The sequence below is a fragment of the Thermobia domestica genome, chromosome 6 (genome assembly GCF_964235325.1).
Source record: "Thermobia domestica chromosome 6, izTheDome1.hap1.1, whole genome shotgun sequence".
In the NCBI taxonomy this organism is placed as follows: domain Eukaryota; kingdom Metazoa; phylum Arthropoda; class Insecta; order Zygentoma; family Lepismatidae; genus Thermobia; species Thermobia domestica.
The window spans coordinates 136,687,377-136,702,501 of NC_137459.1; the positions used below are offsets into that span (position 1 = coordinate 136,687,377).

Consider the following 15,125-nt stretch of genomic DNA (forward strand, 5'->3'; position numbering starts at 1 on the left):
TTTTCAATGTCAGTGTTTTCGTAAGTTATTGTAGTGAATATCTATATTCAAATTTCAGAACAAAACTTTTAAATTTAGCTTCTGGATGACAAATGTTGGAAACTTGAATTACAATTTATATTCTGTTAGTATAAAAATAATAATCTGAATTCTTTAAAACAAGATCTGTTTTCTTGAAAACCTGACTGTGCACAAATTGTACACAAAATATTTTATTAGTTCTCCTAAGGTATTTAAAGGTTAAGTACTATTTGAACATGAGGTAGCATTTGTATATCTTCCTTGTTAAATACCACTTGAATAGGTAACAACTTATATTCACCTCTTGAGCTTGGAATTAGTTGAACAACAGGTGTGCTTTGTCCTTGTCCCACTTTTGTTGAGGCTGCCACCCAAGCTTCATAAAATTCTCTCTTGTTTAAACCCATAGCTTCATAGCGAAGTTGTTGAGAAGGGATTATTTTCTTAAGCCTATCTACTTCTTTCCCCTGATCCAGAATTCTGATATAAACTGTGTATTTGGTGACCAAGCCATTGGGTCGTTTCGGGGGAAGCCAACTAATAATCACCGACGATTCTGAACTTACCACAGCTTTAATCTTTTCGGGAGCTTCAGGTACTGTAACAGAAAGGAAAAAAATTCAAATGAAGCGTTTTTTATTTATTAAAGCATATAAAAAATTGCGCTAGGAACTAACAAGTACTAGATATGGGGGAATAATATTAATCATTTTAATTTGTATCGCCTAACGTCTAATTCACTTTCCAAATTTCAAATATTACTTATTCTAATTATAATTTATATCCATTTGTGTTAAATATGAGATTTATTACATCTTCGTTTATCATAAAATATGTAGATGATAAAAGACTTGTAAACATCCAAATGTGAAATGTAGAATTCACTTGGTACAAACTACTACATTTATATATTTTCTACACCAAGAGTACAAATATATATCTTCACCGTAACAGTTATTTTTCAACAGAAGTTCTTTTATGTTAATATATATAAATTAAGTTCTTGAAGATACTCTGACATTGTTATATAATCATTTCCCATTATATGTCCCACCATTCTATTGCACTTGGTTTGCAAGTATTTATACAAATCGTCTGTTTCTTTTATTTTAACCATATGCATCGTAATTATTAAGAGTTGCCGTTTTGAGATTCTATATATACAAATCTATCTATGGAAGGGTCATTATTTTAAGCTGACAATAAATATTTGCATATACCGTATATATACTGATTTTAGCGTGGGATTTTATTTCTGTATACAGAATTTTCATATAATCTCGGTTTACGAATTGCTTTAAATGTTCACGTAATATGTAATTTCAGAATGAAATAGATTAAATTAAAGGTAAAATCCTCAATTTATCTTTAAAACAATGCTTAAGATTATATATATATATATATATATATATATATATATATATATATATAAGTTGACATTGTAACTTATCAAGATCATTTGTTTCTTGTTTAGTATATAATGTACTAATTTGAAAGTTAATGACTTTCTTTTCAGTGCTGAAATTTAATAGTATGTTATTATTAAAATAATATAGTTTATTTATAGTAGTTCTAAAAGTCATGAAACTCTGAGTTTCGAAGCATATAACTCAGACACGATATCAGACATGAGATGGGAAGAACTCTTCATGTGGAGATTAAACATACTGAGAAAATTACGCAACATCAACGGATTAATCACCATTCATCATTTAAATAATTGTTAATCGTTTTACTAGAATTTAGATTTTTTTAAAAATCTATACTAGTTGAACTTGCGCTGTCTACTCAGCGCATCATTCTTTATGACCATGCATCTCCTTCTCACTGTGCATGTCTCCTTACTCACACAAGTAAAGGATAGGAGACTCACCAAGTAAGAGAATTGCTATATATAGATGTTGGAGTGAGTTTGTAGCAAATTTGTAGAGGTAACACGATAGATATCAAGTGGAAATATTTTTTTCTAATAAATCCCATACCCGTCCTAGTACGCCTCATTGCGTCTCTTGAGACCTTTGAAGTTGCAAGCATGCAATAGGTTTTGCCATTCAGATTTAAGCAAAGCGTCTGCAATGTCCATCAACCCGTAGTACGTAACTTCTCTACTGGTTGCCTAACACCACAGTTTCGGCCTGCAACAATGTTAATCTTATGAGCTCAAAACGCCCCCTAAAATGTTGAATAGAACAATAATGACACAGTTTTTAAAAATTTGAATGAGAACTGGACAATCTAGAGAAATTTGGAAAGAACCTCTGAAAACGGCACGTTTCTAGCACTTATGGTTTTCGAGATCTCATTGTCGAAAGTATTGCAAAACAACATATAAACCTAGCATTTTAATATATAGACTAGCTGAACCTGCGCTCTCTACACAGCGCATCATTCGCATATAAGCATAAATCTCCTTCTCATTCCTTGCAACATCTATACATGTCCCTTTACAGACTCAAGTGAAAGACGTATTGATTAAAAAAAAAGCCAAGGGGTATCATAAAGGGGAAACTTTTTTCGATTATTTTTTCTCAATATCTCGCACCGTTTGCAAGATTTGAGCCTACTTCCGTTTGGAGTTTCTAATTCATGTATGACCCGTGTTTTCTTTCTTCTTGCATGCAGTATGTAATAAGCAATTACATTACATACACAATTAATTATAATGTCAGTTATATTTGGTGTTCATTGGGCAAAACACTCCCCAAAAAAGGTTCATCTTAGACTGGAGAAATGGTTATCCTTCCTTTTCCATTATTATTTGCCCATGAAACAAACGCCTGAGACATATACAACCCCTATATACAACAGTGTGGTGTTGGAATGTATAATGCTTAGGATGTGATGCTTTATTTTTTTCTTAATTTCAACACTTCCAATGTACCCGTAAAAATGTAATAAAGAAATAGTGCCCATATTTTTTAAATATTCAATTACAACTGGAAAATCTACATGAAATTTGCAATCGATCAGTGAAAACGTCATCCTTCTAGAGCCTGTAGTTTCCGAGATCTCATTGTCGAAAGGATTGGCCACAAACATATAAACGTAGTTTAAAAGAGCTCCAAAGATGGGAGCACAATTCATTTGCATTTATTTCGGAGAATGCTTATTAAAGGCAAAGGCCTTTGAACAATAATTTAAAAGGATAAACTGTTGTTGTGGTCCTGAGAAGGGTCTCTGTGAAACTTTTTTTTTTTTTTTTTTGTTGTACACCTGTTTGCATTGAAACGTCGGAAGACAATAATTTCACCTGGCTGATAATCCAACAACACTTACTTGAAAAATAATAAAGCTCGTACGAATGGTGAAATGCGTAAATCCATATTCCTCAACAATAGGAAGTATACTAACAACAGTGTTGCTGTCAAGTGCCACTAATAAACGTGCTTCATCTCTGCCTATCTAATACGACAAGTTCAATGAAGAACTGTATAACGTGACTAAGTGTTGATCTACATAAAACTCCTTTACGTACAGTTTAAATACGCTTGCCCCGCAAACAATAATCCTGAGTGTTCTATAATGTATAAAACTACTTTTGGACTGTACTATACAAATTAACAAGGTTTACCATGGTCATCCAAAACTACATACAACTAAAATCAAGGCCGTATTTAATATTTTTGCCGTCACTTCAATATCAATAAATATCGATATAGAAAATTTGAGACAGTGAAGTGAAAATCTATACTTCAGTGGAAGTGAAAAAATAAGAATATATACAACAAATAAATACGGTAATACTTAAATAATAATATACAGATAATATACTACTAATAATATACAGTACAATAATATATAAATAATAACATTCGGTTTGGTACAGAGAAAGTGTAAGCTGAATTAAACACTATACCATAAGGTGAATCAAGATGTGAAATCAGAAAGTGCCCATCATATCAGGTTTAAAAGTTTTAAGTCGTACAAATAATACATTAGTGCGTGCAAGTTGAAAGGAAAAAAGTGAGTATTTAGTATAACAATAATTTAGTGTTCATTATGTAGGTTCCTTTTCACTATCTCTTAGAGATATTACATAATGTTGGCTAGAGACAGCATCCCTGTCGAACTTCCCTTCCAATTGCACTCTCTTCTGTCATTTCCTTTCCTATTCTAACACTTATTTGTTGGTTCATATGTAAGCTTCTTATGAGTCTTCGATCTTTCCATTCCAATCCAATCTTCTTTACAACTCCAATAAACAGTTCTAATTCACGGGATCGAAAGCATTTGCCAGATCAATAAATACAACATACATTTCTTTCACTTACATCTCTTGTGTCCTTACCTCTCCTGAACCCGAACTGTTCCTCCTCAACTCTTTCATTTGTTCTTTCTTAAAAACTTCTGTTCAGTATTCGAAGTAAATTTTTGCTGCATGCAATATGCATGCAATATGAAACTAATAGTTCTATAATTCTCAAATCTCTCTGGGTTCGATTTCTTAACCATCGGTATCATGATCGTCTTCAGGAAGTCTTTGTTTCATATATTTCATTACAGAGTTGGAACAATTCTTTCTTGCCCTTACCTTCCATATTCTTAATAAACTCAATTGGTAAATTATCTATCCCGCTTGCCTTTCCATTCCTAATCTCAGATATAGCTTCTTAAAACTCACCCCGAAGAATACTAAACCCTTTATTATCTTCGCATACTTCATTCTCTACTTCAACATCTAGGCCACACGGTCTATCCTACTTTCATGTAAGTCCTCTACATATTCTTTCCATTCCTTAAAACTTCACTTCTCTCACTGACTACCTTCTTATTCTTATTTTCTACTGCTATCGTAATACCCACTTGTTTCCTTCGAAGTTCCATAAATTTCACCTCCTTGTACATTTCCTCATATTTCCCAGCTCTTTCTAATTCTTCTATGTTCTCGCATTTACTTTTGTAAAACTCTTTTCTTGCTTTGTCTGTTTCCCTTCGTAACTCGTTGTTTAACTTCTTGTACATCTTTCTGCTTTCTTCTATATCAATCTGTTTCCACGTCTTTCTTTCCCTAACTTTCTGCAACATCTGTTCTGTAACCCATGGTTTCTTAGCCGTTTGGTGTTCGCGATAACCTACTACTACTTTGCAGCTTGCTGTATGCAAAGTTTAATATGCTCTTACGGTCTGTTACTACCTGCACCTATCCTTTTCTCATTTGAGTATTTTTCTTCGAATTTTTCAACGAAAAGCTTTCTTACCTTCTCCTTTTCCAACTTTTCGGCAGTATTCAACATCTTGCTACCTACTTTTCTTCTGCCTACATTTTTTAGCTGAATATCCACTTTGGCCAGCACAAGGTTATGAACAGAGAAAATGTCGGTCCCGGGGAGGGTTTTCACCTTCTTCAAGTTATTCCGATATCTGTACTGAATTATAACATAGTTTATCTGATATCTTAGACCGTCCATTGAGGATTTTTAGATATATCTTCTTCTCTTGCTCTGATTGAACCAAGTGTTCCAATTACTACTCTGTCTACAGAAATTGACCAGTTTCTCTGCCCTTTCATTTATTTCGCCTAAACCATATTTTTCTACGACATTACCTTTCTGTTTTCTCTCACAACTGCATTGAAATCTCCCATTACAATTACACACGCACCCCTTTTCTCCCAGTCTACAACTGCTTCTATTTTCTTATAATTTTCCTCTACTTCTTCATTTGTATGCGGAGTTGTCGGTGCATGTCTGCATCACCACTAAATCCTTCGTTTTTTCCTTTAACATAATAACTCTATCATCAACAAATTCTACTTTCACTATCTTCTCAATTAAGCTGTTACCAAGAATTATTTCTACACTATTATGCCCGTCCTTCTCATTACCCTAGTAAAAAATTCTATATCCTTCGCTGTTCAACACCATTAACTTCCCATCTAACTTCACAAACTCCCACCAAATCTAGATTATGTTGTTTAACTCCTTTGTTTTCCTTCCGGTAATATAGTACGTACGTTCCATGCCCCTGTTCTCAACCTTTTGCTCTTGATTGTCTTTCTTTCTCTATCTATCTTCTCCACATTGTTACTTTCTCGTCCAACAGTTCTTCCCAAAATACCCCTTTCCTAAGATCCGAATGGGAGGATATTTTACCTCCGGAACTATATCTTAATCTGCGAAAGACCATTGTACATATGTTCTCTTTTCTATGTTAGCAAACCAGGGAAAAAAAAAACAGTGATGGTTTACCTGTCCTTCCAACTCGCAGTATCCCAGCCGTTAAAGTCACTCTGAACACGCCTAGGACTAATACACAAAATGCCATACAAATCATTATGAATTCCATCAATTTGGCTATTAAGTGAACCACAACATTTTTTTTTAAGAATCTACATCTGATAGGAGAGAACCATCATTAAAGAGACTTATCACTGCATTATCCAGTAAATGAATATTATGTATGATTGTAATAAATAATAATGTTATTAATGATATTAATATAATGTGACACAATATTAAGTACTTTTATGGCATAAAGTAAGTTGCATTTCTAACAATTGTGTAACAGGTGAGTAGCGATATAACCTAGAAGTGGAGGATGATAGGGAAAATTAATTACATTTTTGCAATCAGTAGGCCAAAATTAGTAAGGGTCACCATGATTTGTCTCTGTGCTGACGATTTTTTGTTGTTGTTGACTAGTGTAGTAGAAAATAATAAATTTTCTCAGACTAGATATTGTTTGAGAAAATTTGCAACCTCCCAAACTGTCGCCCCGGGCCATAGTTCATGTTGGTTCATGCGCAAATACGGTCCTACTTACAAATAAAATATGTCAACATAATGTCATCAGGGATAAAGAAAGAACATTTAAAGAAAGAATCATATCATGTTGATGCTAAGTGAAATATTTTTTATTTTGTGTTTATTTAATTTCATAATCTTTATCATCATTATTATTATTACTACTACTACTACTACTACTACTACTACTATATTATTATTATTATTATTATTATTATTATTATTATTATTATTATATAGAAGAGTAATACAATGCACGAATCATGAGTTGTTAGAAATGTTCCATACCTGTTTCTTCCGTTCTGCAATACGTCACAGGACTAGGCACTCCATCTCCAATTTTTGTATAAGCAAGAACACGAACACTGTAATTGGTAAAATGCTGCAGACCATGGAGAACGGTAGTTAAAGCTGTTGTAATTTTCATATCTGCATTTACGTCATCTGGAAAATATCATCCTTATTTACAGAGTTATGTAACACTAAAAGCAACGCTTAAAGAGATAAAAGTATTTTCTATGATTATAATTAATCTAATGTTAAGAAAAATTCCTTACCTGAGATAGAATCTGTACAAAAGAGATTAGGTTAGTAAATTTTCTTCAGAATTTTCGGTAATATTCTGTTTTACTTTTACGAATATAAAGGTTGGAAGAACGAATGAAATAAAGTTTATCCGCTTTGAAAGTGTGTTTACCTTGCGAAAGAAATCGGTTGTTGAAATGCTTCGCATTAATTACAACAGAAGTATATCTTTGTAAGTCATTGATTCATTGTTTAACAAAGGAAATGTTTGAGTGAGAATAACAAGCAAATTAAAGAAACATTGGAATTAGGAATTACCGTACAATCCTATAGCCAGATCACTTTCTTTGCAAATTTTACGTTTGATCAGTAACAATGTGGCATTTCACGAATAAATGTCAGCAACATTCAATATTTACTCATTCAAATTCAACTTTCATATGCATTTGTCATTCCTCTAATACGCATTCGTACTCTAATTTCTAACTAGAGAAAACACATTGCTAGATAATATTCAATTTCTTCATTTCTAATGTCCATCAAGTAAAATTAATTTTTAGTTTTATTTATATAATCAAGATAAATATTATTAATTTCTTCTTTATATGATAAAACCCTGGAAGGAACACATTTAGGGACATTCTGAATACATCGTCTTTTTTCGAATGAAATTCGCACCACATAGTGTGTCTATAGAGGACATGCTGGTTTGTGAGTTTGAAGGGGGCCGGGCCACCCACCACCGTAGAGGGCAGCATGATCACTGGGCCTGTAAAATGCATGCTGGTAACAGTTTGAAGGTCGTGACTTCAAGCGTGACCGTATAGATCAAATGCTCGTTTCGAGAGACCAAATGCTCGTTTCTCAGAATTGACGCTCGCGTAGTAGTGACTTGCCAGAGGTCCATGGGAGTGTAAACAATAGAAGGCAGAGGGTTCCTATAGCGGACCTGTCCTCTAGCTCACCCCGACGCAACGGAGAGCGTCCTGACAGAGAGACTCTTCTGCCGATTGTTTGGAAACAAGAAGAAAAATGATTCATCGGACCAATCATAGGTGATCATTTTTGTTTTGTTTTGTTTTGTTTTGTTTTAGACCTTTTTCGCTACCGTGTTGGAAACGATAAAAAGAGATTTTGAAATCGTATTCTGACACGAATGTTGAGGCTATGCAGATCTCATGGCAATGTGATTCTAGAAACAAATTGTTCCGATTTTGATTGAGCTCTGCAATCAATTGTTCCTCATTATCCTAAGGTTCTTTGTGACAATCCTTTTCAACACTTAGCTATCTCTGTCATTTAGGCATAGTTTCCGTCCACTATTCCACTTGTTTGATTGCCTTACAACGATTGATTGAATTGACCTGTATTTAAGTCCTTTGTAAGCAGTATGACTGTATATAACGAAACCTACAGTTTGAAGTAGGACCTAAAACATTGTAGTGCATATGATCCTCTCCCACCATGACTGGAATCCGGGAACTTGTGCACCAAAGGTGCGCGCGCTAGGGAAGAGGGCTACGTCTTGCTAGGAAGTCTGTATGACGAAGTATTTGACACTTGCTTTCGATACACCTAACACCCTAGCACACAACCTCTCTGCTGCTCTGGAAACATTTGCTACATTTAATTTTGCACTCACAATTTGCCTTCTTTAAAAATCAAGTCAGTCTCCCGTTCTGCACTACTAACATCTTACATAGTACGCTCAAGAATTTGTACAACACCGCCTCGCGTACTGCTTACCATCATCCAATACATATCTATGTATAATTTCGCATTATGTGCTCCGTCATTACTGTGTCAATACAGTAAATAGACTTTTAATTTTAAAAAATAAGATAGAGATAGATATCTCAGCAAAAAATATTGAAGTTGAACTGCATAGCCCTCCCTGCTGGCCTAGGGCTAGCACGTGTGCCTTTGATGCATGTGTTTTCCGGGTTCAAGTTCAATTCCCGATGGAAGAGCACAAGAAATTTACTTTCACAATCATTCACTTTCACAAATCGTTTGTCTCCTTTAGCCTAAAGGGCATAACCGTGGCGTATTGAATTATATTCTGATGTGTTTTGGAAATCAGAGTTAAGAAGTATTTTTAGAATGATCTATATTCCAACTATCTTTTTAAATCGAACGTTGCATTAACATTGTATGTATACTATCTTCATGTATGTATACCTATTTATAATTGAATAGTAGTCAAACTCATCTCAAAACAAACAAACAAACAAATAAACAAACAAACAAACAAACTCTCTCTCTCTTTCTCTCTCTCGCCATTTGAATGTTCGTAATGTTCAAACATTACTACCTCCATTATATTATATTTATACTATAACATTATTTTTTCTTAAATGTAGAAACATGAGTACAGAATCAAATCAATAGCCCTTAATTACCTACAATAATTATTTTCTTTTATCAGTGTCGCATTTTACGTACTTATCTAAACTATTTTTTTTATAGATCCTAACCAGGATTTACACTTGAATTATTTACTATGCAGCACTAGAAGTCGGTATCATTACTAGGACAAGCCACAAACATTTCCACCATGAGGCTTCTGTGGTACTCTTTAAAAAGAGAGAGCATACACAAATGCTAGAAATTTTACCACTGATGGAGCCTACGATTACTGCTGAATGTAGGTAATGTTTCAATAAGTTATGTATATGAAATAAGTGAATTGAAAAAACAAGCTTTCATTAGGGTATTTTTAAATGTAATCTAGAGTAGCATGTTATATTCGCGTGTGTATGAGTTGCCAGAGAAGTGATTGAAAACATCTAGACTAAAGATAACATTAACCCTGTACGTACTTAGTTTAATGAGAACAATGTTCTTATAGTTTGACAGACCAAGTCTTTGACTTGCTCTTTGACGGTGTTAATTAAACGGTAGGCTACATTTCAGGTCTTCACGAACAATGAGTACCTAAAACTAATCAGCTGTTCTCCTTTCTTTCTTCCAATGTTTATACTTGGCACTGTTTCTTTCGCTCGAATCGCTATTCAATTATTTTTTTTAACATTTATTTCAATTTCATATATTTTCTACTTTTTTTTGGATCGAAAAATCCAATATATTTCAGGCAAAAATTTTCTTGTAAGCCTTATATCTCGAGAACTACTTATAGTGTAGTAAAAAAAAAAAAGAAAAAAAAACGAAAACTCGATTTAAGAACCATTCAAATTCAATATATTTCATAGAATCAAACATTTTCTTGTACGCCCTATATTTTGAGAACTACATACAGTGTAGCCAAAACACAACTAACAATTTACCCAGTATGATGTGCTTATTCCGTAAAAAATACGAAAACTTGATTTAGGGACCGTTCAAAAATTTTGTGGTCCCTGATCCAAAAAAATTCAATATATTTCATTCAATCAAACATTTTATTGTACGCCTTATATCTGGAGAACTACATACAGTGTAGCCAAACCCAAACTATCACTTAATTCAGTATAATTTGCTTATTCTGTAAAAAATACGAAAACCCGATTTAGGAGCCGTTCCAAACTTTTTTTGCTCCTGATCCAAAAACTAATTATTGGTCAAGATCGCAATTTTTCGATGCATTTTTTGGATCATTACTAAAATTCTTGTTCTCAAATTTAATAACATTCTGTTAATTTCCATTTCAGATTATCTGAAAAAGGAGTACTTTCTGTCTTTTACCAGAATATTATCTACACTACGCAGATCTTTCTTAGCTATTGGGGGCACGGTAGCACAACTGTGGAGCGCTTACCTATGGCGGGGTCACTGGTTCGATCCCGGCCAAGCAAGGTTGTGGTGGACAGCATCATGTCCATGAGTTTTCTCGGGGATACTCCTCTTTCCTCCCACATTCTCATTCCGCTAATTCTTCCATCATCGTCTAGTTGCCCTAATCACCCATCTTTGTTAGCCTAACGAGCATTATCATGGGACTTTAAACTGAAAGATTTCATTTCATTTCATTTTTTAAAGCTATCTGTCTAAGTAGATATTGAATAATGTTGTCAAACATCAACTGTCCAACTACTCTTCTAATTACACTTTCCTTTGTCATCCCTACTTCTATTATAAACCTTTGTCAGTTGGTTCACATATGTTTCCTATGAATCTTGTATCCTTCCATTTCATACCAATACTCCTTTTTGCGCACTATTATTGAAATATACTAGTTCACTTACAAACCGTTTTAAACAAATATATATTTTCTTTCTTTTCTCGGTTTTACAGTTTATTCTATGTAAACTAATGGATCTCTTGTACCCTTTCCATTACTAAACCTTCAACTTTCTAATTCGTTCTGTCCTGTAACTTTTTGTTCAATATTTACAATAAACTTTTCACTGTATATGATATTAAACTAATTGTTTTCTACTCCTAACACTACTTTTGTACAGGTTTCTTCTCCGAAAGACTTATTGCAGGCTGTAAACAATCACCTGACAATGAATTCTTTCATTTCATACATATCGGTTTGCGTGAAACATTTCTTTTCTCCATTCTTACTATATTTTTTTTAATTAAATCAATAGATATATTATCTTTCCCAGTTACTTTCTCATTCCTCATGTTCTAAAATTTCTCTTGATTCATTGTCAGTTTCATCAACAATTGCATTTTTTACTTACTAGTTTCTAATCTTCAATATCTATACTATCGTATCCGTTCTAATTATTGTATATTTTCTCGATAGGTTCCTTTCATTAACCTACTGCTTCTTTCCCTCATTAACTAATTTTCCATTTTTATTTTCTACTTTTTTATTTTATTACTTTTTTCGGATATATTCCCACTTGTTTAATCTCTCCATACATTTGTTCATATTTTCGTACTCTTTACTAATGTCTCTTTCACATTTATTTTCTGTTTCCCTTCTTTCTTCTTCATTTAACTTTCTTCACACCTTTATTCCTCATCAGATACTATCCTACTTCCACATAGTCATTACCCTTTTTTCCATTGTACTATTTTCTTCAACACTGCATTGGTAACCCTGTTCTGTTATCAATACTCAATGATTTCTTCATGTACTTCAGCTGCCCCAATCGCCCATTGATCTTTATGTCTATTTTCAATGTAAATATTATCTTTAAATATCTGGACGATTCTTCAGTACTCCATCTTTCTACTTTTCACTATCTACCTTCCTGTATCCTATTTCTCCCGTCATTACTTTTTTAAAACTGAACACTCACTTCAACCAGATTATATATATATATATATATATATATATATATATATATATATATATATATATATATGGAGAAATTGGATGTGAGATTACTCGGTTTTGCACGCACAATTTCACATCCTTAACGTAAACATGAGATACTAATTTGGAAATAACCTAGTACTAATGTTTTACTTTTTATATATTCAGAAGAAATGAAAGACATTGTGTAATTTACTGTATCCTAGAAGCATGCATTACATTAAAAGTTCTTCTACATTTTTTTCCGTTTACACGCTTTTCACTAAGAACCATACTACTACCCACCATACCATTCCTCTGCTGGCTCATAAAAGAGCTTGTATCCTTGAATAATACCGTGGACTCGGGAAGAAGGAGGTGGATGCCAGCTAATTTGAAGACTTTGCGAAGTCAGAGCTGTACACAAAACTTCTTGTGGTGGAGCACTTGGAACTGAAAATACAAAAAGAAAATCAATTTCTAGGCGGCGTTCGGATTCGTGAGAAATGTGTTAGTTGAATTAATTTAAAACAAAATTCAGAAATTGTTTATGGTTAAGGAATATGTATGACAGATGTAAAGAAACTTTTACCTAAAAGGATCGTCAGTTTGAGGGGCAGAACCTTCATGAACATCATGATAAGGTGCTTTATACTGATATACCTTATCTACATTATGTTCTTCTGGAGAGGAAGCACTATCGTTAGAGAGAAATACGGAAAGTCAACAGAGAGCACTCATATCTGGCGGGTAAATCACAGGTTGTGTTATGCAAGCTTGGTGTTCGAAACACAGCCATATACAGATGTATTCTATGTGAATGTTTAAGAATAAGTATTTACTGCCGCTAGTTAACAATATATTATAATAGATAACGACAAGATTTCCACTAGTACATTCATCAATGATATTTGCAAATTATGTGATAATTAGTCTATAACATACTTATATTTTGCATAGTATAAAGTGATAAAAAAAAACATATATATAAAAAAAAACTAAATAGTTCCTGCTTTAACTCAAATTCATACTTGGAATTCTAGAACCGTACAGTGCTTCGAGTAACTGAACTTACATAATATTGATAAATGGACTAATCAACCGATTGTTTTTTGTGTATGTATATACACATTGAACTAACTTTTTGTGTATCATAGAAGTTACATAGTTTTCTTTCATATACATTGTTTTGATTTTGGTGCAAGAGAGTTTGACCTCCGATGCGAGCTTCTATCGTTTGGATCCCATATGGACTTGTAGGTCCACGTATCACATAACCTTTGTCTATGGTACGAAGACTTCTACGAGCTAACCTTTACAATCCTTTTGACTCTCCTATATAGTCAAGTATAATTGGCTATTTAAATCAATTTTCAGTGTCTTGATTTGAATCTTCTATTATATAAAATAGTACAAGTGAGTAACTAATCATTGCCCAAACCATCCTACTATTAGTCAGTCAAATTAATCAAAATTGAAACCAAACCCAGACATTAAAAATAACAAAACAAAATCCGCTGAAATATGTAGTACTGCTTATGCCGTACATCTCACTAAAGGTCTCCAAGAGTCCCGTTGCGAGTTTTAGAGCTATAGCGTTATCAAAATGGCTGCTTCCAAAATCCATAGTGAAATCTTTAAATGCATATAACTTTTCACATATTAAAGCCAGAAAGTTCATTTTTACAACAAAATGAAAGACATAAATTGGAAATTTTGTAGAATAAATTGTCGAACATTTTCTCTGAAATATTTCCACATAAACTGCAAAACTTTACTTTTTTTGAATTATTTTTTTAAAGATTAAATATAAATATCTCGTTGACTGTAAAGGACTAGCAAGTGTTTGTGCTTTAATATTATAAGCCCTTCTAACCTCTTTAAAACGACATATGTTTTATCTTTCTATCACAAAAAAATAAGAGAGCTATTTGATTTTATGTTGGCAAGGATGCAGTCTGCAGTGAGTGCCTAATAAGGTACCATTTTTCTCTAGTTTTAAAATCAAAATCCTTCAAAACTTGTTACAACTGTTTCTAATTTCAGTGAATCAAAACAAGTAAGAAAACAAACTGATAATAATATAAATCAGTGAAGATAAGGGTGTATCAAAAGTCCGGAATTAGAAGCCAACTCCATTATGACTAAAGGTGAGACAAATAGAAAGCAGGAAAGCTGTTGGAAATAAGTAGTTTTCAATCTAAAATGGTGGAATATTTCGAATTGTATGAACCGTTTGTGCTGCACATTGATAAGGCGCCCTATGTTTATGAAAAAGCAACATTGCTAATTAAGCAGACAACCCAAACGGAATCCAAAGGCATGCAAAAATGATATGGGGAACAATATTGTATTATTGGTATGATGAGAGCTCAAAGGAAAATCTTGCTGAATTGGATACGATACTTTTTCATTTAATATCGCGCGCCTTACCTGTGTGGAGTCCAAATAGCTGGTGTAATTTAAAATATTCCAATTTTTCAATTGAAATAACTGAAATATTCAATGAAAAATTTTAGATCGAAAACCATTTATTTCCAATATGTGTGCTTTATTGCTATTCCGTTGTTTTGTTTTCCCGATAATATTTTTTTTTCTTTTTTATTAGTATGTATTGAATTTAACATACAGTATATTGAATG

General features: G+C 33.1%; 1 protein-coding gene across 1 annotated transcript in view; it reads right to left on the reverse strand.

The window, feature by feature from the left end:
• Positions 1-15,125, reverse strand: part of LOC145687313 (cell adhesion molecule Dscam2-like) — a 1,291,367-nt gene that overhangs the window by 39,723 nt on the left and 1,236,519 nt on the right. Inside the window, exons 20-22 of the mRNA XM_081760775.1 lie at positions 12,790-12,936; positions 7,053-7,208; positions 323-619 (exon numbers count right to left, since the gene is read on the reverse strand). Coding sequence (XP_081616901.1) covers positions 323-619; positions 7,053-7,208; positions 12,790-12,936 — 600 coding nt within the window. The remainder of the gene's footprint in view (positions 1-322; positions 620-7,052; positions 7,209-12,789; positions 12,937-15,125) is intronic.